Source organism: Sorex araneus, chromosome 11 (assembly GCF_027595985.1).
Source record: "Sorex araneus isolate mSorAra2 chromosome 11, mSorAra2.pri, whole genome shotgun sequence".
NCBI classification, from domain to species: Eukaryota; Metazoa; Chordata; class Mammalia; order Eulipotyphla; family Soricidae; genus Sorex; species Sorex araneus.
In genome coordinates this window covers 31,685,269-31,710,680 of record NC_073312.1, presented here as the reverse complement: position 1 = coordinate 31,710,680, position 25,412 = coordinate 31,685,269, and the positions used below count along the sequence as shown (strand labels likewise).

The following is a 25,412-nucleotide window of genomic DNA, read 5'->3' as shown; positions in this document are numbered from 1 at the left end:
GAAAATAAAAGGTGGGGGCTGAAGTGATAGCACAGCTGGTAGGGCGGTTTGCCTTTCACGCAGCCAACCCAGGTTTGATTCCCAGCATCCCATATGGTCCCCTGAGTACCGCTAGGGGTAATTCTTGGGTGCAGAGCCAAGAGTAACCCCTGTGCATTGCCGGGTTGACCCAAAAAAGCAAAGAAAAAAAAAGAAAGTAGAAGGTGGCTCTTTTGTTTGCATCCTTCGTGAAAGCCAATGGAGAAGTTTATTAAGGCTGTCGGGATTGAAATCATAACTATTCTCGGTGCAACCCTCTCAGTGATCAGAACACAACTCCAGTGCTGAAGAGTCTATCTCTTTTGCCACTTTGGGACCTTTGTCTGTGGCAGAAATACCATTCATACTCTCAGGAATTTTCTGCCTTGGAAGAATATAAGAATATAAGTCACTATGTGTCAAATGTGCAAGACAGTGATTTAAGCACTGCATTGTACATTTCAACTGACCAAAAATCATCAGATTCAAGTGAGCATTTAGAAAGTTTGTGCATGGTTTGTGAATGGTCAGACTGCAGCTGAATGTCAGCAAAACAAAGTTCATGAAAAATAAACTAGTCCCTCACATTTAATTTGCTCTCAATGGAATGAACATCTCCAAATGTAGCAGTTATATGTACCTGGGTCGAGAATTCAACATGAGGAATGACTTCACACCAGAACTGCGCAAAAGGAAGAGAGCAGCATGGAACACTTTCAAGAACGTAGAAGAAGTGGTTAAGAGGACGAAGAACCTCCAACTCCAGGCACATCTTTTCAACTCCACCATTCTTCCTGCACTAACATACGCCTCAGAGACTTGGGCCCTATGAAAACAGGATAAGAACGCTATTCTGGTATCCCAAAGAGGAATCAAAAGAGCTATGCTTGGAGTATCATGTTTCACTCAAGTGAGAGAAGGAATCCGGAGTTCCGACCTCCGTGGATGGTCAATAATCAGGGAGGCTGTCTCGTTTGCCAAGGCTTCAAAATTCAGATGGGCCGGACACATAATGAGATTCAGAGACGACCGCTGGACTAGAGCTGTTACCGACTGGATTTCACGGGATGTTAAAAGACTGCGTGGCTGCCCACAAACGGGATGGTCAGACTTCTTCATCAAAACCCTGAATGAACGGTTTGAGGTTCTTCCTATTCCTGGAGTGAGCAGATATCATTGGGCTACACTAGCATGCAACAGGGACAAATTGAGATGTTACTGGCACCCCCTCGAGCAAATCGAAGATCAATGGGATGACAAACGCAAAGTGACAAGTGTGCATGGTTAATAGTTGTTTCAGTGTAAGGACTGATTTGTGGGAACTTCGTCTCTGCCATGTTTGTGAGGTTACACAAGTAATGTCATTATTACAACATAGAGTGCCCAGATCTGTGCAAGGGAAGACTTGCTGATTATTTAGATCTTTGATTTCTCTCAGCATTATTTCATGGAATTGATGTTAACTTTGTTTAGTCCAGTTTAATAATGATAGACCATGTGTTCATACCCCTTGCATCTCAAACTGAATTCAGGAAATGAAACTAATGTTTTGTGAGTCGACAGCTTATTTTATTGGTATTAGATATTTTTAATATTTAAATTTTATTTTCCCTTTACACTTTATATAAACATTGTGTTTACAAAGTTGTTCATGATGACTAGAGTTATTTTGAACAGAGAATTTAAGTTCGATGTGAAGCCAATGATAACAAGGACATGATTATCAAGAAATTTCAAACATTCAGAGGAGCTACTCTGCTTTATTGTATTTATACATAATATTTAACATACATTTGCTCACTGATAAGTACAAGAACATTATAAAATTTATGCAAGCCAAGGGTTATGTTTTCAAATGCATACTCTTTTCTACATAAATGATACCTTTCAGATGTAAAACTTCCTCTTGCTATTCTATGTCACATATTTACCTCAGTTCTTTTTTCTTTTTAGTTTTTGGGCCACACCCAGTGGTATTCAGGATTACTACTGGTTCTGCACTCAGGAATCACTCTTGGGGGACTCTGGGGAGAGGGTTTATTGCAGTGTTTTCTAAATCTATATTTATTCTTAAATTTGTTTCCTAGACCAAGATACTTATTACATTGAATGTGATATACAATATTTTGTGATACTATATTGTCTTTGTGAATCTATTTTTTTGCTAGAATATATTTAAGGTTGAGCTGCCATATTAGCTATCATAGCATTTCAAAGTCTCACAATATTGAATTCATATAAATTTTCCACTGAGAAAATTGTAAAATCTTGAATCAGATATTTGTATCTTCCATGACAAACATCCAGTTCAGCTTTATGTAGTAATTATTTTATGCTCATCTACAATTAAGTGGAAGTTTACTGTGAGTAGATTTATTATTATTCTCACAAGTAATGGATTTATTCACCTCCCATTCAGGAACTATAATGATGTTACATAGTTTAATACAGTGACCCTGGAATATCAGAATCAAATGTCTTCCACTATTCTTCATCCACACAGAATGTTTTATAATAAGCCTTAATTAATGATTGATTCCTCTCAACCAAGATGATATTTTCTATGCTCTTCCATCTTAGTTCTGGATAAGAAGGGGGAATAGAAAAATAGCACACTCAATTTTCCTTATTTCTCACTGATAAAGATAATGTTGCATGACACATATAACTGTGAAAAAAATATGAGAAACAGAAATTCTAGGTGAGCAAGGAATTAGATACTGGAAAATGACCTTCTAGTCATCTGATCTACTGTGATTTATTATACCGTATGTTAATATTTTCTAAAATATAACTGGAATCTCATATGTTGGTTTAATTTTATAATATGAGCTCTACTGGTCAGCTATAATTCTGGAAAATTATTTCTCAAATAATTTTATCAAAATCTTTTTAGGAAAAACAAAGTCAAGAGCTGATATTTAATTTAGGAAATTTGGTGATGACTGTAATTGATCTATTTGGAGCTGGGACCGAGTCAACAAGCGCCACACTGAAATATGCTTTGCTTCTGCTGCTAAAACACCCAGATGTCACAGGTATCGCCAGCATGGTAGACTGGGAGAATTTCAGAAACATCTTGATAGACACAGCAAAGACACACTGAGAGTCTTGTTTTTTCTTAGAAAAACTTCATTATTCAATTGTCTGACTACTTGCTTAATCTTCTCAAATGTAATAAAGAGGAAATAATGGGAATATTATTATTTTTTACTTTTTTTTGCTTTTTGGGTCACACTCAGTGATGCTCAGAGGTTAATCCTGGCTCCACATTCAGGAATTACTCCTGCCAGTGCTTGAGAGACCATATGGGATGCTGGGCATTGAACCAGGATCAGACATCTAAAAGGCAAACACCCTCCCCGATGTACTATTGCCTTGTCCCCTGAATAGTACATGTATTATTAGAGATCTCTCCTGTACTGATAATACTAACAATACACAGTTATGCTGCAACACCACATTTAGTCATAGTAATTTAATTTGTTTGTGGACCACACTCGGCAGTACTCAGTGCTTACGCCTTTCTCTCAGGAGTCACTCCTGGCTGTCTTGGGGGACTATATGGGATATCAGGGATCAAACCCAGATCATCAAACCTGCAAGACAAATGTATTACCTACTGCACCCCAGTCCCTGTAATTTAATTTTAAACTGATTAATTAAATAAACTTAATTTTATTTATATTTTGAGACATTATTTCTGTTTTATTATCCTATGTGCTAATATATAGGCATTTCTGTTTTATTATCATATGTGCTAGTAAATAGGTGTGGAGAGATGTGTCTTAAGTGTGAAAGAGTTATATGCATAAATAAATTCTGAAATGTAGCTGATGCCTATAATGATGCTGGGACTTACATAATATTTTGCGTATCCCTGAAATGGTGTATACATGTGGTACTTATCGTTCTCTTTTTCAATGAGTCTTACTTATATCTCAGCCAAAGCCAGAGAAGAGATTGAGCGTGTGATTGGCAGACACCGGAGCCCCTGCATGCAGGACAGGAGCAACATGCCCTACATGGATGCCTTGGTGCACGAGGTCCAGAGATTCATTGACATCGCTCCCAACAGTGTGCCTCATGCTGTGACCCGTGATGTTACATTCAGAAATTACTTTATTCCCAATGTAAGATTTTGTTGTTGTTGTTATTCTGATCTAAGTGGTTCTATTAAAAAGGTAATCCTTTCATATTCTGTATCCAATCATCTAAAAATACAAGATAAGTGTGCAAAAAGATGATAGAATCAGTCTGCATATTGGTTGTTGGTATCAATGTCTGTTATAAGATGATGTAATAGAATATATTGCATTGCTGTATTTGTGGTTTCCGCCTCATGGGCAAAGGGCATTTTCCAGTACAGGGACTCAAAGATTTACTATCACTTATTTATAAGATTTAGTGCTTACATTTAAGTTATTTTTCAATTCAGGTAAGAATTTTAAAAAAGTATTATAATCAATATTTACAATGGATTTAAAATCAGGTAAGAGTTTACATAAGTTTTTAATTACACGATGGTATAATAGTTATGCTTCTTTTTATTTCTTTAAAAATATTCAAATGTTTGGGCCTGGATTGATAGCACAGCAGGTAGGGCGTTTGCCTTGCACATGGCAGAACTGGGTTTGATTCCCAACATTCCATATGGTTCCCCGAGCACCATCAGGAATAATTCCTGAGTGCAAAGCCAGGAGTAACCCCCAGCAACGCTGGATGTTACCCAAAAAGAAAAAAATATATATATACATATATATATTTTTATACATATATAGATATATATTGGGTCTTCTTATTTTGAAGTTTTTAAACTTAAGTAGAATTTTTGTACATTACTTGATTAAAACATATGACAGAACAATTTTTAAAATAATCACAGATCTTTTACATAACAACTTTAAGTGGTGGAATTTCCTAGTTTTACATGAAAAAGTTTTAAATGCTAAAAATAATAAAATAAATGTGCTTAACATTGTATAGTACATAAATTCATGTGTATACACTTATAAACATTTATACATATATGATAATCAATGTTTGCAATGGATTTAAAATCAGGTAAGAATTTACATAAGTTTTTAATTACATGATGGTATAATAGTTATGCTGCTTTTTATTTCTTTAAAAATATTCAACTGTTCCCTTTCTGCTGCCCTACGAGCTCGACCCCGGAGGCAACTGGGCTACTTTGGACATGAGCAGCTCCCGGAGAGGCCCCGAGATTGGGATGGGAGCTCCTGGCCCATTTGTCGCCAGCGGGGCAGGGCTTTCTCTCTCAACTCTTCCTTACTGGGCGCAGCAAGGCAACAGCTGGTTTTAGAACACAGAATGCAGGTACCAGCGGGACGTCCAGGTGATCATACAAAACCCCCAAAACCAAAAACTTATTATATCTTTATTGTCAGCAATGTGAAAGGGTTCCTTTTTAGCAGGTCTGACTGTGGGAGTTAACTCCAATCAATAATACTGAGTTTTTTGTTGAAATATAGAAGGTAATCAAAGTAGCAGCCATTTCTCTAGACTGTAAACTAAGCCATAGCCCCATGCCGGCCGACGAGAGGAAATATCCTCCTTTCTCGGTTCTTTTCCCTATTCTGGGAGAAATGTGATGTGGCGTCCACCATATTATGAGGTCTAGGAAGCAGGCACAAACTTAGAGGCACGGGAATGGAAGGGGAAAAAATTAAAATTAAAAAAAAATATGTACTTGGAACAGAGGGACAGTTGGGGAGTTTCGGGCCGATACCAGCGCATGCTCCGCCGAGATTCGACCCAGGTGGCCACACTCTTGTGCGACTGCGTTGCTGCAGATCAACCAGAATCCGGAGGAACTACTTTTGGTTCCAGAAACTGCTTGCAGCCATGTCTCTAGACTGTGAACTAAGCCATAGCCCCATGCTGGCCGAGGACAGGAAATATCTCTTTTTCTCGTCAGGCGGTGTGGTGTCAGCCATAATATGAGGACTATTTATTAAGCAGGCATGAACTTGGTGGCGCGGGAAAAAGGGGAAAAAAATTCTATGTACTTGATAGTGGAACTTCATATCTCTCCAGTTTCAGCAATGGAAAACTAATTATCAAATGCTTCATTGGCAATATGGCTGTCTTTCTTGGGGGAAAACTCCAACAATAGTGAGTTTTGTGTTGAATTATGGAAAGTAATCAAGGTAAAGAGAAAATGAAGTGAAATTTATCAATTATGCAGGCGGGGATGGGGGTGGGGGGACGAATTTTGGGAGGTAGACTGGGGTCTTTGGTGGTGGAATATGGGCACAGGTGAAGGAACGGGTGTTTGAGTATTGTATAACTGAGACATAAGCCTGAGAAATTTGTAACTTTCCACATGGTGATTTAATAAAATAAATTAAAAAAAAGAAAAGAAAAAATATTCAACTGTTTGGGTATGTATACATCTATCAACACCTATATATCTATACACCTATACATCAAGATGTATATACCTATCAACACCTTAAATATTTCAGTGTATATAGCACTGCACTGTCATCTCATTGTTCATCTATTTGATCGAGCAGGCACCAGTAACGTCTCCATTGTGAGACTTATTGTTACTGTTTTTGGCATACCAAATACTCCATGGCTAGCTTGCCAGGCTCTGCCATGCAGTCAGGATACTCTTGGTAACTTGCCTGGATCTCCGAGAGAGACGGAGGAATCAACCCAGCTCGGCCACGTGCAAGGCAAACACCCTACCTGCTGTGCTATTGCTCCAGTCCTCGGTCCTTTGCTATCCCTCCAGTCCTCAGTGTATATATTTAATAATCATTTATTTTTGTCTCAAACAGTATGATAGCATTCATACTCAAGTCATCATCAATACATTAATATTTCATTTTTTTCTTTCAATAAGTTTTCAAAGAATAACATATAATTTGGCTATCTTTCCCTTTAACACTGTGCTAACAGTGGTGCTCAAGGGTTGCTCTTGGCTCTGGGCTCAGGAATTACAAGTGGCGGTGCTCAGAGGACTATATGTGATGCTGGGGATTGAACTGTGGCTGGTCGCATGCAAGGCAAATGTCCTACCTACTGTATTATCACTCTGGCCCTTTAATTGAATTTTTTGCCTCACAGTTTTTGCTGTTGTTCTTCAAGAGTGTTTTAGAAATTTCGAACTGAAATATACAGAGGCACTAGTACCATTCGTCCCCTTCCTCCTCTCCCTTTGGAATCTCATAGCAGAGCTTTGCAGATTCCCTTGATACCCGCAGGTGTGCCTTAGGGCTTGCTGGGCAAGCACTTTTTAAACCACTGGAGCCACGTTAAAGACCCTCTTCTTCAAGACTCACAAACCCATGGTACTGTTACTGTCTTGGCACTTCCATGTGACGGGCCCAGGGTCTAAAATCCCAGTCTCCTGCTTTCTAGGCACGTGCTTTAGACCACTAGGCCATCTTCCAGTCTTTGTGTCTTGGTTGCTAGAGGAAATTATTGATGGCTTAAATTAAGTAGTTTCCCACCCCCCTTTTCCAAATTGTAGTTTGCATTGCCTTCAAATTTAGAAAACCATTAAATGCTTACTGTAAAACAGTTGGTAGGTGCTTGCCTCACAAACCCCCTCCCACCTCCACCCCCAAGCACTGCCAGGACTGGGAGTAAGCCCTGAGCATTGCTGGGTGTGACTTAAAAACAAAAATTAAGCTTTTTTGGAGAGCGAAGATGGAATAGTGTAGCTCTCAGTAGCTACACAACTTATCAGATGGGTATTGAGTAAATATTCTTTCCCATTCTGTGGGCTCTCTCTGTATTTTGATCACTATTTCTTTCAAAGTGCAGAAGCTTCTTAGTTCAGTGTAGTTCCATTTGTTTATGTTTGTTTCCACTTACTTCATCAGTGCTGTTTCATCCATAAAGTTGCTTTTAACTTCAATGTCGTAGAGGGTTCTGCCTATGCTTTCCTCTCTGTATCTTATGGATTATGTCTGGTATTGAGGTCTTTTATCCACTTTGATCTGACTTTTGTATCTGGCACTAGACAGAGGTCAGAGTTCATTTTGTTTTGGTTTTGGTTTGGTTTTTACGTTTTTCTAATATGAAACTTGGAATGACATTTTAGTAAGTTATAAACAAGATATTGACCAATAATTTCCCAAAATGTTTAGTCTAATGGATAAAAACTGCTTGAATCAATGATCCCATATGAATTATTGCATATGATGATTTATTTAATTTTATTTTTTCTGTGCATCTAGCTAGGGTTAATCTTTGAGGAAATTTAAACCATATTTATTTTAACATTTTTGAGGTAACATTGGTTTATAAACATGTAAATGTTTACACACTCATAAGGTACACAGTTTGTTACTAGCATAGTGACAGTACACTCCACCACAGTACAGTGGTTACTTTAGCCCACTCACCTCCACAAGGCAATTTAATTTCTTTGGTAAATCCTAGACATTTTTTAAAATTTATTTATTTTTATGTAGAAAAAAAGCCACAACTGTTGACATAATTCATTCTATAGCCAATATTTATTAGATAACAATGCTCCAATATTAAAATAGATAAGTATAAAAATTTATTTTTGTGAAAATTGTTAAATCTCATCACTGTCTCAGGATTTACTAAGCTCTTTGTCACTATTTGAGCCTTCTGTATTATTGTTTTGTTTGTTGCGTTTGGCTGGCTTCTATGTTACTTTAGCATCCAATTGGGTGACTTCCTGCTGGAATTTCAGTGTCTTGAGAAATTAGGAGGTGTTGTGCGGTCACATACCAGAGACTTCAAGATCTTTCATCTGAGCCAATAAGTTGACAAGATGTTGGATGGGGCACATGATTGTGACTCCCTGGGCTTCCTGAAATATAGGCCTGGGAGGAGGCTATATAAACCCACTCTGAGAAGGCCCCATATTTCTCAGCTTTGACACCAGGGTGCCTGAAATATTTTGCAGTTTGCAGAGAATATTAGTGAAGTGGTGGAGTTAACCCTTGGTGTGACTCCAGTGGTGGGGTGTGGGTTGGGGCTTCAGCAGGGTACTCTGCATGCCTGCTTCCCAAGGGTACTCCAGAATGTCCATACATTTTAGCTGTTTGGCTTTCATTGTTGGATATCAACCCTAAGTGCTTTAGGCTTTATCAGTGAATTGCCCCTTTCCTCCTCCCAGAGAAGCTTACAGTGCCCTTGCTAAAGTCCTTAATTTAGCAAAGGTCTATCTTCAACCTCCCCTTTGTGTTGGATATTAATCCTAAGTGCTTTAGGCTTAATCAGTGCATTGTCTTTTTTCCTCCTCCTAGAGGAATTTATATTACCTTTCCTAGCATCCCTAATTTAATTAAAGTTTATCTGTAATCATTCCCTTGTATTTTACCTCACATTGTCACAGTCCCCATGTTAATCTCGATTGCTTATAAAAAAAGCTTTCTGGTAATTCTGAACTTGTATTGATACTGCTTTGTATTTGAAGTGCTGTATATTTGTACTTGCTTTTCTGTTTCCCCTATAGCCTTTTAATATGTTACCATAGAGCAATGTTCTTTGGTTAAACACAGAAAAACCATTACTGCTACGCTCCTAATATTTGGGAGTTGATTGATTCTGAAATATATCAGCCCCTGGGCATAATTACTTGATCATAACTACTTGACTCAGGCTTCAGTTTCTGTAGTTCCTGACACCCCCAAAGGGGAGGTTCCGCTGTGGGACTGGGATGGACCTAGGGCGAGTGGCAAAACTACCCGGCAGTGAAATGGGACATTCTAGAAAGCATAAATGTATGGTTTTCATGCAAACCTTTACAACTTTAGAGACAGGACCCCCCTGGGGAAGAACTAGCTGAACTGGCCTGAGGACTTAGTCTGGGATTTACAGTAAAAGCCTTGCTTGCACTCAGAGCCCAGACAACCAAGTGTTTAAAGCCCTGTTTGCTCTCAGCCCAGAGAACTAAGTGTTGGGATCTTTGTCTGTTACTGTGTTTATTTAAACAACTGCTAGTATCGATAACTTAATACAATTAGAGGGAAACATAAAAGCAATGCAGTTGTCCCTTGGAGATAGTGTGTCTCCTGGAGTTGATCTCCCTAAAAGAATTTCCTCTGCCAAATGTTTATCTATGTAAATGACCATCACACAGGTGCTTACCTCAACCCCCCTTCAGATGTTCTATAAGTATGCTAGCAACTGCATTAAGCGGGCAATTTTCACCATCTGACTATGGTCCCCAGCCTCCCCATCTCCCCTTCTCTCTGTGTCTCTGTTGGGGGACTCTGGGGAGGTGGGGAGGCAGGGAGGTGGCTCAGGGCTACTGAACGCACACATGTGTCTAGCAGCAGCAGCAGCCACCCGGGGATCATCATCTTTTCTTTTTTGTGATTACACATTTCATCTCCTTGAAGATTTAGTCATGAATTAGTAGGACAGGATTTGTGGGTAAGTCAATATGGCACGCAGTTGTGGGATGTAGACATGGATACCTAGGGAATATTTTCATTCTAAATAGTCTATTCCCTTACCTTCATACTTTACCACATGTGAAGGAGGTCACCCAGATTTTGTCTTTCACTTTTTGACTGATTTCACTTAGCATGACATCCTCCAGTTCAGGTTAGACTAAGAAGCAAGAATTCATCTTCTCTCATGACTGAGTAGTTTTCCACTGTGTTCCACACCTTGGTTCACTCATCTGTCATTGAGCACTTAAGCTGTTTCCAGATCTTGGCTATTGTAAGTCGTACTTCAGTGAACATAGGGTGTGCATTTATCTTTTCAAATAACTGCTTTTGTGTTCTTGGAATAGATACTTGAAGTACAATTTATGTGTCATATGGCGTTTTATTTTAAATATTTTTGAGGTCTTCATACTGTTTTCCTTAGTAGTTAAACCAATTTATGTTCCTACCAACACTGAATCAAGGCTCATGTTTCACCATTTCCCTGCTTGCTTTCATTGTTTCTGGTCATTTTGATATATGTTACTCTCACTATGTGAGATGCTATCTCATTGACAGTTTTACTTAATAATCACTGATAAAAATCATTTTTCCCATGTGCCTGAAGGATATCTTGATCTCTTCACTGTCTACCTCTTCTTCCTATTTCTGATGGTGTCATCTGTTAATTTTATTGCAGTTTTGTGTACTCCTTAAATATCTTCAATATTTGCCCTGTATCATATTATAATATGTGAATAATTTACCTATTCAGTATGATGTCTTTTGTTTTAGTGAGTTTATTTCATAGTGAAGAATTTTTATAGTTTCATGTATTTTAATTTGTTCATTGTGCCATGTGTCAAACCCAGGGCCTCTCACACCTTTGTCCGATAGCCCAAATATTTTTTACAATAGTACAAAATATTATTGTTTTCTACTTGCATTACTGCTACAACATGTCCACTATCAAAGTGTCTGGATCCTTTCCCATTATTCCCTGGTTCCCCTCTCACCAGCACACTAAGGTCATGCTTCTCTTGATCATAACTTGCAGTTGTTTCCACGGGGCATTTTATAATCACTTGAATATTCTTTAGACTCTAAAATAAAAGGAGTCACTTGATCCTTATATTTTTTATTCTGATTCATATACCTCAGAATGACTTAGTCTAATTTCATCCAGTGAACTATGAAATTTGATCTCATTTCATAGCTGAGTAGGATTACATTTTGTATGCACCACAAGTTTTTTTATCATTTAATTATTGTTGGGCTTTTGGATTGTTTCTAGATCTTGGTTGTTTTGAATAATGCTGTGATAAGCATAAATGTGCGTGTGGGTTTTTTTAATTTGTTGAATATTTGTAAGACCTTTACAAAGCTGTTCATGATTTGATTTCATTCATACAATAAAACAACACCCATTCTTCCATCAGTGTACATTTCCCACTACCAATGACCTCCCTTCCATCCCACCATCCTCCAACACCCCTCTCACCTGCATCACTCTCCTTTTGTGCATTATGATTTGCAAGACAGGCACTAAAATGAGGTCATCGTGTTTGTTCAGGGCATTTAGTAATTATATTTGGAGGGTAATACTGGAGTAGCTTTTTCAACTGGGTGGCAGTTTGGGGGTGTGGATATGACTGCTGAGGCATCCAAAGTACTGGTAGGTGGGGAAAGTAGTTCACCTTGACCCCCCTGAAGAACTGTAGATACAATCACAAAACCTACTTACTCAAATTTTCAGCAGATTGTATCTTGGTGAGGTCCATCCCAAGATTGTGGATTCTGGCAAGGGACATGCAATGTTTTGGATTGTGCAAGCAAGCAACTCAGGGTGAGGGAGGGGTTTCCGTTTGGGTGGACACCAGCCTAACCTGTGCTCCTCCTATTTGTCCTGTTCATCCTTGCACATGCCTGAGATTAAATAACTTTAGTTTTCTTTCGAGATTTATTTATGGGTCTCAGAAGCAAGGCCGATAGAAGAGCTTACATGGAGGCACTGGACTTAGTTTGTGAGTGATTGCCTGAGCTTCTAGGAGTATAGGGAAGTGAGAGGAGGTAGCCCGTCCCAACCCCAAGAGAGCCTGGGGATTTCAGTCACAAAATCCGCATACTCAAATTTTCAATAGGTTATCCTCCACCACGCTCGGAAAGCCCGGCAAGCTACTGAGAGTATCTCGCCCGCGTGACAGAGCCTGGCAAGCTACCCATGGCATAATCATTATGCCAAAACAGTAACAACAAGTTTCAGGATGCAGATGTTACTGGTGCCCGCTCGAGCAAATCGATGACCAAAGGAATGACAGTGACAGTGACAGTAGTATCTCATTTAGGTCTGTCCCAAAATGGTGAAGTCTGGTGGGGGCATGGTGGTGATTTTGGATTGTGGGAGCAAGGAGCTGCCAAGGGCTTTGCTTGAGTGGGCCCCAGATTGACCTGCCCCCTCTGATTTACCCTGGTCTATTCAGTCTTGCACAGGCCTGAGATTAAATGCAGTTTTTGATCTCTTCCAAGATTTGTTTATGGCACTCTGAAACAAAGCCAAAAAATGAGCTTGTAGAGCTGAGCCGGAGGTGATTTGTGGGCATGGCTCTCTCATACCTAACGTTTGGCCATTTAATTTCTCAGAGAAACTTGGTTCTGAGTTGTTGGAGTTTGGCCAGAGGCACAGCAGCAAGTTGGGGTTATCAGGAAGCTTAAAGCTTAAGAGAGACATCAGGCTGCTGATTCATTTTGCCTCCCACCCCTCTCGGGTACAGGTTGAGCTGCTGGTGGCACCAAACCCTCAACGTGTCTTTTTGATTAATATTTTCATGTTGTTGTGGTAGTGGCCAATGATAAAACAGCAGGGTCAAAAGAGAACTCTATTCCTCATTTTTTTCTCTTTATTTATTTTTTAATAAGCAAGTCACCATGAGGGTACAGTTACAAATTTACCCATCTTTGTGCTTGTGTTTACCTCATAAAATGTTCGAGAACCCTTCCCTCCACCAGTGTCCATTCTCAACCACCAATGAACCCAGTATCCCTCCCACCCTCCAATCCCATCCCCCCCACCCCGCCTCTGTGGCAGAGTGTTCCATTCTGTTCTCTCTCCTTTTGGGTGTTGCGGTTTGCGATAGGGGTATTGAGTGGCCATCATGTTCAGTCTCTAGTCTACTTTTACCACGGTTCTCTCTTCTTGTGCGGTGTCCCCAATCACATTTTACTTGATGTTCCCTACTCTATCCGGGATGCCTTTCCCCCAGCATCTGAGGCCTGCTTCCAACACATGGAGCTAACCTCCTTATATTATATACTGCTTTTCTTGGGTGTTAGTCTCCGACTCTGTTATTTTATATTCCACAGATGAGTGCAATCTTTCTATGTCTGTCTCTCTCTTTCTGACTCATTTCACTTAGCATGATATTTACCATGTTGATCCACATATATTCAAAGATCATGACTTCATCTTTTCTTACAGCTGCATAGTATTCCATTGTATAAATGTACCAAAGTTTCTTTAACCACTCATCTGTTCTAGGTCACTTGAGTGTTTTTGAGATTCTGGCTATTGTAAACAGTGCTGCGATGAACATATAAGTGCAGATGTCATTTCGACTATAACTTTTTGCTTCTCCGGGATATATTCCCAGATGTGGTATTGCTGGATCAAATGTAAGCTCAATTTCTAATTTTTTAAGAAGCGTCCATATTGTTTTCCAAAAAGGGCTGAACCAGTGGGCAATCCCACCAGCAGTGTAGAAGTGTCCCTTTCTCCCCACATCCTCACCAACAGCAGGTGCTTTCGTTCTTTTGGATATGTGCCATTCTCTGTGGTGTGAGGTGGTATCTCATAGTTGTTTTGATCTGCATCTCCTTGATGATTAGTTATGCGGAGCATTTTTTCATTTTTCCTTTTGGCCATTCATATCTTTTCCTTAGAAAAGTTTCTGTTAATTTCTTCGGCACATTTTCTGACGGGGTTGGGTGTTTTCTTCTTGTAGAGTTCAGCCAGTGCTTTATATAGCCTTGATATCAACCCCTTATCAGATGGGTATTGGTGAATATACATTCCCATTCTCTAGATTGCCTTTGTATTTTGGTCACTGTATCTCAACACTGCTGTTCTGGAATACTGGAATTACTTGCAATAGCTGTTAGGCAAGAAAAAATATTAAGGGCATCCAGGTAGGAAAAGAAGAAATGAAACTTTCACTGTTTGCAGACTATATGATACTAGATCTAGAGAAGCCTAAAACTTCTACTAAGAAACTCTTAGAAACAATAGACTTGTACAGTAAAGTTGCAGGCTATAAAATCAATACCCAAAAATTCATGGCCTTCCTATTTGCAAACAATGAGACAAGAGAAAAGGGACATGAAAAAAGCAATCCCAATCACAATCGTGCCCCAGAAAGTCTAATACCTTGGAATCAGCTTAACTAAAGAAGTAAAGGCCCTCTACAAAGAAAACTATAAAATGCTACTCCGTGAAGTAAAAGAGGATATGAGGAAATGGGAACATATCCCCTGCTCATGGACAAGGAGAATCAATATTGTCAAAATGGCAATACTCCCCAAAGCATTATACAGATTGAACATGATCCCTATAAAAATAACCATGAAATCTTTAAAGAAATGGATCAAGCAATCCTGAAATTCATATGGAACAACAAACGCCCACGGATAGCTAAAACAATTCTTGGGGAAAAGATGATGGGAGGCATCACCCTCCCCAAACTTAAACTTTACTACAAAACGGTAACAATTAAAACAGAATGGTACTGGAACAAAGGCAGAGACGCATATCAATGGAACAGGGTGGAATATCCCTACACACAACATCAAATATATGATCATCTAATCTTTGATAAGGGAGCAAGAAATGTGAGGTGGAACAAGGGAAGTCTCTTTAACAAATGGTGCTGGCATAACTGGACAACTACATGTAAAAGAATGGGCTTAGGCCTCAAACTGACACCAGGCACAAAAATCAGATCAAAATGGATTAAAGATCTCAACATCAGACTACAATCCATAAGGTACATCGAAGACAAGTTCAGCAAAATCCTCCATGGTATTGAAGCTACAGGTATCTTCAAAGATGACACGCAACTGACCAACCAAGTGGAAACAGAGGTAAACTAATGGGACTATATCTATTCCTAAATTTTTCACACTAATACAAACCATTTTCCAAAGAAGCTAAAACAAGCAACAGTCTAAACAGCAATAGATAAAGTTTCTGCCAACATATCTGCCAACACTTATTCTTTCCTGACCTTTTTATATAAAGCATTCTTGCTGGTGTAAAATGATATCGTTATCATTTTAATTTGAGTTTCTCTGATAAATTTTGATGATGCAACATTTTTTCAGTGTGTTGGCTGTCTTTACACATCTTTGAAAAATTGTTCAGTTACTCTTCCCATTTTGATACTTTTTTTGTAATTTTGTGTTGTTGAGTTTTTAGGGTGATAACATAGATATAGATATGTAGATATGATTTGTGCTTTCTGTCTTATATGTGATGCTCATAGAATTTCTACCAGTTTCTTGGGGGTCCTTATATTTTAGATCTCATATCTTCCACAGTAAAGGAGCACATTAATTCTTATAGTCCCATTTGATGCTTTCTGCTTTGTTTTCTTTGCCAGTGGGGTCATATCTTCAAAACCTCCTCTGAGGTCAAGATCTTGGAGGTCTGTTTATGTTTTCCTCAGGATATTTTACGAATAAAGATTTGATTAATGTCAGTAACCAGTTTTGAGTCAACTGTTATGCACAGTGTGATGAAGGGGCTTCGGGTTTTTTTTCCCATTTGCTTATATTTGGATAACCAGATTTCCAACACCATTTGTTAAATGGATATTTGTGTTCCACTTCATAAACCTAGTGTCTTTATTATAAATTCACTGCCCATACATCTGAATTTAATCTCTGGACTTAAAACTATAGTCTGCTGATCTAGACTCTTTGTTTCATTACCATGCAGTTTTAATGACTATAACTTTGTAGTAAAGATTAAAGTCTGAGAATGAAAGGTTTCCCAAATACTTTTTTCGGATTATATTCGCTATTTTGTGAGTATTAAGGACTCATATAATTTTATTATATGATATAAAATTAAAGATATACATAAAATTCCATAGAGATTTTTATGCCTGGAGTCGGAGGTTTTTTGTTCTCTTAACCACCTCTTCAACGCTCTTGAATTCATTCCATGCTGCTCCTTCCTCCTGCACATTTCTGGCACCAAGTGTTCCTCATGTTGATTTCTCGACCCAGGTACACATAGCTGCTGCATTTGGAGATATTCGTTTCATTGAGAGCAAATGCAGCTTCAGGGACCAGTTCATTTTTCATGAACATTGTCTTGTTGAGATTCAGCTGCAATCCAACATTTCCACACTCGTGGTTGAAGTCGGCCAGCATTTGTGCCAATAGGTTAATGTTTGGAGTTACAATAATGATATCATCAGCGAAGAGGAGGTGGTGTAATTGCTGACCATCTATCTTCACTCCCATTCCTTCCCATTCCAGTTGTGGCATGATGTTCTCGAGGGTAGCACTGAAGAGTTTCAGTAAAATGGTATCACCTGCCACTTCCCTCTCTTTACATCAATGATCACCTCCTTGTAGAATGGTGAAATCCTGGTGGTGAATCCACAATACAGCTCACGGAGGATTTTGATATACTGAGTTTGAACGCCCTGTTTTGCCAGGGCTTCGATGACCGCCTCAGTCTCAACAGAATCGAAGACCTTCATTAAGTCGATGACCGTTAGACAGAACTGCATCTTGAACTCTTGTAAAACTTCAGTGAGTTTGGTCATTGTGTGGATATGGTCTATCATGCTGAATCCCATTCGGAACCCGGCTTGCTTTCATGGTTGTCCTTTATCTAAATTCTGCCTATTCTATTCAGGATGACACGAGTGAACAACTTGTAGACGACAGACAGCAGGCAGATTGGGCGAGAGTTGCCGATATCGTGGATGTCTCCCTTTTTGTACAACAGAATGGTCCTACAGGTTTTCCACTGAGATGGAACCTTGCATACAGACAGGTAGCGTGTGAAGAGTTGGGCCAATGTACTGATGAGTACTGGAGGCAGATTCTTCAGGTTTCGGGTCTGAACTTGTTCGGACCATGTGCTGTTCACGTCTTTACCAGAGAAATGGCATGTCGGATTTCAGAAGGGAGAATGTTGGGAATGACATATCCATCCTGCAGAATTTGGTATGTGGGCAGGTGGCACATCTATTCGATTCCACCGTTCTTCCTGAACTAACATATGCCTCAGAGACCTGAGCTCTACGCAAAAAGGATCAGAATGCTCTTAGGGTATCCCAAAGAGGAATGGAAAGAGCTATGCTGGGAATATCATGTCTCACTCAAGTGAGAGAAGGAATCCGGAGTTCTGACCTCCGTGGGCGGTCAAAAATTATGGATGCTGTCTCTGTTGCCAAGGCATCAAAATTCAGATGGGCCGGTCATGTGATGCGATTCAGAGAGGACCGCTGGACTAGGGCTGTTACCGACTGGATTCCACGGGACATCAGAAGACCTCGTCGCTGCCCACCAACTAGATGGTCAGATTTCTTCATCAAATCCCTGAATGAACGATTTGAGGCTCTTTCTGTTCCTGGAGCAAGCAGATATCATTGGGCTGCACTAGCACACGTCAGGGACAAATGGCAACATTACTGACGCCCACTCGATCACATAGAAGATCAACGGGACTACAAGTGATACAAGTGATTTTTATGATTTTGGTGTTGCATCTATAAAATACATTGTGTAAAATAGTCATTTTTACAATGTTGATGCTACTTTGAAAATATCATACATGATGATAAGGTAAGACATTATTTATTCCAGAGAAGCAAGTTTTTCTTAACATACATAATTATGTAATTCACAGCAAGCATGTTTTAACATACACAATGTGATTCGTAGCATAATTGAGGACAAGAACCACGGGATCATATTTTTAGATGCAGAAGAATCATTTAACAAAATCCAATCAACCTGGTAGAGACTCTCAACAGAATAGGGGTAGAAGGAACTTATCTCTGTACTGAAAGAGCCTTATAGACTCATGGATATCATTATCCTGAGAATGAAAATTGAAAAGATTTCCTCTTAGTTTAGGCACAAGACAAGTATTATATGAGAAATTCTTGACACAGCAATTAAACAAGAAAATAAAACAAAGTCAGATTAATAGAGAAGTTATATGATCACTCTGTAAAGAGGACACCATATTGTAGAAAGAGAACTCAAAGATTCCCCTAAAAATATCCTAGAACCAATAAACCATAAAGTAACAGACCACAAAATCAAATGCAATCAGAAGTATTGCATTCTGATGTGTTAATAAAGACATGGAAAAGCAAGAAAAAAGAGATAATAATTTTTATTATCATCTCAAAAATAGCTAATAATCTATGAATTCATTGTACAAAGGAAGAGAAACACTTAGTGAAAGTTATAAATTCCTTCTAAAATAAATAAAAGATGGCACAAGAAAGTGAAAAGATAGTCTAGTTCACTGGTCAGAAGAATCACCATTGTTAAAGTGCCCATCACTTGATTTTTAGTTAAGAAAAGCAAACTATGTGGCAATGCTAAATACTAGTACTTGTTACTATGCTACTTAATTGGACAAAGAGAGTATTTTTATTAGATCACATATTTATTTATAAAAGTCTTATATACAGATAATACTAAACTCAAGCTTCATACATATTTCCATTTTATTTTGATCAACATTAGAAATTAGTGAAAATAGAAATAAGATAATCCATCTGTTAGTGTAAGATATCAGTGTCCAAAGAAGCAGGATGGATTAAAAGGTCTGGTATCCTAGATCCCATGTATTCAGTATTAAATACTATTGAAGCCCTCGTTATTAACATTACCACCACTAGTTTTATACTTATCGTTCTGTATTTTCCATTTTATCTGACTCAAGATACACTGACATTTCTTGGAAACAGACTTTTAAAAACAAATATAAATGATTAGATTGAATTATTTTGACTATTTCTTCCAGCTTCACAACTTCTTCCTAACTCAGTTTATATTTATTTCAGGGCACAACGATATTAACATCACTGACTTCAGTCCTGCATGATGACAAAGAATTTCCGACCCCAAAGGTGTTTGACCCTGGTCACTTTCTGGATAAGAATGGCAAGTTTAAGAAAAGTGACCATTTCATGGCTTTCTCAGCAGGTAACAAATACTTAATTCCTTTGTATTTAGAGGACAAGGAATATTTTGGGAATTAGTAAAAACTCATGTAATACCCATTATTTTTATCCAGACTTAGTCATTGTGAGATTACAAATGTATTCATGATAGGCGGGGGATTGGAGTAATAGTACAACGATAGAGTTTTCCTTGCACATGACCAACTCTGATTCTATTCTCAGCATCCTACATAGTCATGTCCCCTGAGCACTTCTAGGGATGATTCCTGAGTGCAGAGCCAGGAGTAACTCCCAAGTATTGCCAGGTGTGTCTCCAAAGCAAACAAACAAAAAGTTATTCATGGTTGCGTATCAGGCATGAAATGTTTCAACATGGATTCCTTCACCAGTGTCCACTTCCCTCTCTTATTGCTCCCAACCCTGAACCTCATTTACCTCCCATCCACCAGTCTGCTTCTATGAGAGGTGCTTTTAAAATAATTTCTATGTAAGTTTTTGCACTGTGATTTACAGTACTACTGCTGATAGAGTTTCATACATACACTTTACCACCTTTTGGCAACATCTCCTTCTCCTGCTTGAACACTCCCCTCCACTCTAGATATTTTGCCCCTCCCTGTACTATCCCCTAGCATTCTCAAGTGGCATGTTTCCTACTGAAGCCCAGTTCTCATGTCCTTTGTTTCCACTGTCTTTAGGGATATGTTGTCCCACCATTATGGTTCTTTATAACCTGCATATGAGAGAGATTGTTGTGTGTGTGTCTCTCTCTTTCTGACTAACTTCACTTAACATGATACTCTCCAGGTTTCTCCATGTAGCAGCAGCAAATTTTCTTTATCTTTAATTATACCTGAGTAATATTTCGTGTGTATACATATGATAGTTTCTTTATCTGGTAATCTATTCTTGGACACTTGAGTGCTCACACATGGGTTGATAGAATTTCTGCCTCTTAGTAAAAACATCAATCTTAGTATCCATGCAATTTCCTTTTTATGATAATCATTATTGATCGAGATCACTGGAACGTTGGGTATTTCTTTCAGCTTTTTAAAAGTTAGAAACACAATTTGATCTAGGTATTAAAAATATGAATAAAGGGCATACCAAAAATAACAGTGTAGTAAAATATCTGAACTTCTTGGTTTATTGAATTTTCCTAAATGAAGTAATAAAAGAAATGTGAGGTTATGAAGAATGGAAACAAAGTAATGGAATAAAAGAGTAGGAACAGAAATTACTACTAATGCATGTGCATTTCTAGAGAAACACTGATCAAAGTTTTAAAGGTCAAAATAGCAATTATATGATTATTTAATGAAGTACTTGGTATAATATTGATGCTCAGTAAATATTTACTTAAAGAGAAATATGTTTTTAGGTAATGGATATCATATGTGTCTACCTTTTGTCCATCTGTCTATTCAAACCTTCTGTCTTTTATGTAAGCATTCATCATACAGGTATTGCATATTCTCCTTCTAACTGAGAAAAACTGTTTAAGTTTTTTTTTTGCATTCTGTGTTTGTTATTTTCAGGAAAAAGAACATGTCCTGGCGAGAGTCTGGCTCGTATGGAGCTGTTTTTGTTTCTCACCAACATTTTACAGAATTTTACCTTGAAATCTGAAGTTGACCCAGAGGACATTGACACTACCCCAATTTCCAGTGGACTTGCTCGTGTACCCCCTAACTACAAACTCTGCTTCATTCCTCTGTGAAAAATAGAGACCATTTGGGTTTTACTGTGATATTATCTATAATCCTGCTCACCTTAGGCTGGGTCTACCTCCTTTCATTTTTATCCATTTCCTGAAATTGCACTGTTTACATATCCCATCTTCATCAAAAAGCCAGGAAAAACCAATGTACATTAAAAGAGAATTTCCAGGGCTGGAGTGATAGCACAGTGGGTGGGGTATTTGCCTTGCTAGGCAAATGCACCCAGGTTCTATTCCCAGAATCCCATGTGGTCCCCTGAGCACCGCTAGGAGTAATTCCTGAGGAATTCCTGAGTGCAGAGCCAGGAGTAACCCCTATGCATCGCAGGATCTGACCCAAAAGGCACAATAAAATAAGATAAATTAAAAATATAAAAGAGAATTTCCTTAATCTCAGTGGACATCAGTTTCTTCAATAATCTATAACTTTTATACTTGCCACTATATATAATAATATTTACTTAATATTGAGTAAATCTAGATAGACAATATGACAAAATAAAGATGAATAATATATACCAAATTATTTATATACATTTCCCCTTGTATTTTCTAAATAAGAATTATAATTTGATGAACCAAGTAGTAGATTTTATTCCTTTTTCCATAATTCAGATAAGAAAATAAGAATAAAAATGAGAAACTAAAGAGATAAGAATCAGGTAGGACATTTTCCTTGCATGTTGGACCCAGTTTTGACCCTAGGCACCCCATATAGTCCTAAAAATACCATCAGCACTCATCCCCGAAGTGTAATCCCCCAGGAGTTAGTCCCGAGCACTGTTAGGGTATCTCACCTTCCAAAAATTAAAATAATGCAAAGTAGATATTTTGATCAGCATAATCATTCACACAGGAAGAATTAAAAGAAAGAAAATAAAACAGTTTGACTTAGTATTATTGAGAGATATTGATACCAATTTTGAAATTGTGGGAAAGCTGTTCAAAGCAGCTTTATTCTATAAGGAGATATTAAAATAAGTGATGGTGAGGCGTTTTAACCACATAAGCCAGGAAAACTACTGAGAAAAATAAGAGCAGAAATCAATGAAATTACAAGCATATGATCAATATGGAAAAACAATGAAAGCAAACTCATTAAAATAGTTAATCATGGTGATAAAACCGGACTATTCTGACAAAAGAGAGAAGGCACAAATGTGTAATACCAAATTTAATGAGGTACCATCACTTGATTTCACTGAAATAAAAAAGATTTTAAAAACTAGTCTCCATGTTTATCCATTTATAAGCAAATTTCGTGAGATGAGTCAGAAAGAGTGGGACAGACTTAGAGGGACTGCACTCATTTGTGGAGTGTAGGGTAGCATCACGTAAGGCTGACATCCAAGGACGGTAGATACAAGGGCCAGGGGGTTTGCCCCATAGCTGGAAGACTGCTTCATGAGCAGAAGGGAGAAGGCAGATGGAATAGAGAAGGAATCACTAAGAAAATTATGGCTGGAGGAATCCGTTGGGATGGGAGATGTGTGCCAAAAGTAGATAATGAACCAAACATGATGACCTCTCAGTGTCTGTGTTGCAAGCCATAATGCCCAAAAGTAGAGAGAGAGAGAGTATGGCGAATATTGTCTGCCGTAGAGGCAGGGGGAGGGTGGGAAAGGTGGGGTATACCTGGGATATTGATGGTGGGGAATGTGCACTGGTGGAGGGTTGGGTGTTTGATTGTTGTGAGATTGTAACCCAAAGGAAGCTTGTAGCTATCTCACGATGATTCAATAAAATTAAAAAAAAAATTTTAAAGTAGTATGAATAAGTGTTACATGACCAAAAAGCATTTGGTCATGTAAATGAAATATCTGCTCATCACACATTTAGTAAAGCAATAAAGTACAAGATCCATGAAGCATTCAAAAAGGTAATAAGAAAATAATAACTATAAAAAACGTGTCCCCTTAACACAGCTTTAGCTACTTCACATGGGTTCTGGTAACTCATGTCTTCTTTCTCACTTGTTTCCAGGTATCTTCTGATTTCTTCCTTGATTTCCTTCCTCATCCACTTGTTGTTCAACATTGAGTTTGATTTCCAGGTGTTTGATTTGGTTCTCCATATCTGAGCGTGATTAACTTCTGTCTTCAGTGTATTATCGTCTGAAAAGATAGTTGATGAAATTTTAATCTTTCTGATTTTATTGAGGTATGTTTTGTGACCCAGCACATGGTCTATTTTGGTAATTGTTCATTGTGCATTGAAAAAAAATGTGTGTTCTTTCTTTTGGGGATGCAGAGCCCTGTATAGATGTATTAGCCCTCTCTCTTCTACCAGTCTTAATTACTAGCTTTATAGAAATTTGAAACTGAACTGTAAATTTCTGTTATTTTTCAAGATTTTTATCTTGATTATTATGCTGGGTCCATTGAATTTCCACATGCATTTTATTTTTTTTTATTTTTTTAAAATAATTTATTTATTTTTAATTAGAGAATCACCGTGAGGGTACAGTTACAGATTTATACACTTTTGTGCTTATACTTCCCTCATACAAAGTTCGGGAACCCATTCCTTCACCAGTGCCCATTCTCCACCACCCGTAAACCCAGCATCCCTCCCACCCTCCCCAATCCCATCTCCCCCCCAACCCACCCTGCCACTGTGGCAGGGCATTCCCTTCTGTTCTCTCTCTCTAATTAGCTGTTGTGGTTTGCAATAAAGGTGTTGAGTGGCCGCTGTGCTCAGTCTCTAGCCCTCATTCAGCCCGCAACTCCCTTCCCCCACATGGCCTTCGACTACAATGTAGTTGGTGATCGCTTCTCTGAGTTGCCCTTTCCCCGGAACGTGAGGCCAGCCTCGAAGCCATGGGGTCAACCTCCTGGTACTTATTTCTACAGTTCTTGGGTATTAGTCTCCCACTCTGATATTCTATATACCATAGATGAGTGCAGTCTTTCTATGTCTGTCTCTCTCTTTCTGACTCATTTCACTCAGCATGAAACTTTTCATGCCCATCCACTTAACTACAAAATTCTTGACTTCCTTTTTTCTAACAGCTGCATAGTATTCCATTGTATAGATGTACCAAAGTTTCCTCAACCAGTCATCCGTTTTGGACGATTCTCAAAAAATTAGATATTGAATTCCCATTTGACCCAGCAATACCACTGCTGGGAATATATCCCAGAGAGGCAAAAAAGTCCACATGCATTTTATTTTTTAAAATTTATTTATTTTTAATTTATTTCATTGAATCACCATGTGGAAAGTTACAAAGTTCTCAAGCTTATGTCTCAGTTATACAATGCTCAAACACCCGTCCATTCACCAGTGGCCATATTCTACCACCAAACAGAGAAAAAAAAACCCAGTATACATCCCACGCCCCACCCCACCTTGGTTTTGGGAAGAAAAACCAAGGAAGAAGGATATTTCCTCCGTTAGCCAGCGTGGGGCAAAAGCTTAGTTCACAGTCTGGAAACATGGCTGCAAGCACTCGCTGGAACCCCAAGTCATATAGCTGGCTCTGGATCCTGCTCGTTCAGCAGCCAAGCGGCTGTGCAAAGGCATGGTCACCTGGGTCGAATCTTGGCGGAGATCGAGCCGGCACCGGCCCCGGCCCCAGACTGCCTTCCACATGCATTTTAGAGTAAAGTTTTTAACATATATTTAAGCAAGATAATTTTTATTAAATAAAACTTACTTTTAAAAATGTGAGAGGAGGGCACCTGCCTTCACCTGTGCCCTCTGCGCCTGCCTCATCATCGCCGGTCCCTTCAACAGGTCAGTGAATTGCCACATGCTCCCTTCCCGTCCAACTCTGCACTGCCCAAAGTCTCCTGCCAGGACCATCCCGGCAGCGAGCATACGTGTGTGTGGACTGAACATTAACAAGGGACTGGCTGGGGGTGTGGCCTCCACTGAATGGGGTGTGGCCTCATCAAAAGTGGGCGTGGCCTTCCGTGGGGCCAGCGAACTTGAAGACGAGCAGCAGAAATTGTACAAGCAACAACACACAATGAGAAAAGTCCTCAACATAGCTCTAAGGTGAATCAGAGACCTAGGAGATGACTCCAGGAGGAACAACATTAGAATCATCAGAGT

General features: G+C 38.8%; 1 protein-coding gene across 1 annotated transcript in view; it reads left to right on the top strand.

The window, feature by feature from the left end:
* Window positions 1–22,906, top strand: part of LOC101545907 (cytochrome P450 2C5-like) — a 47,935-nt gene extending 25,029 nt beyond the window's left edge. The window contains exons 6-9 of the mRNA XM_012935800.2: window positions 2,915–3,056; window positions 3,964–4,151; window positions 19,511–19,652; window positions 21,172–22,906. Coding sequence (XP_012791254.2) covers window positions 2,915–3,056; window positions 3,964–4,151; window positions 19,511–19,652; window positions 21,172–21,353 — 654 coding nt within the window. The 3' untranslated portion in view covers window positions 21,354–22,906. The remainder of the gene's footprint in view (window positions 1–2,914; window positions 3,057–3,963; window positions 4,152–19,510; window positions 19,653–21,171) is intronic.
* The last annotated feature ends 2,506 nt before the right edge of the window (window positions 22,907–25,412 follow it).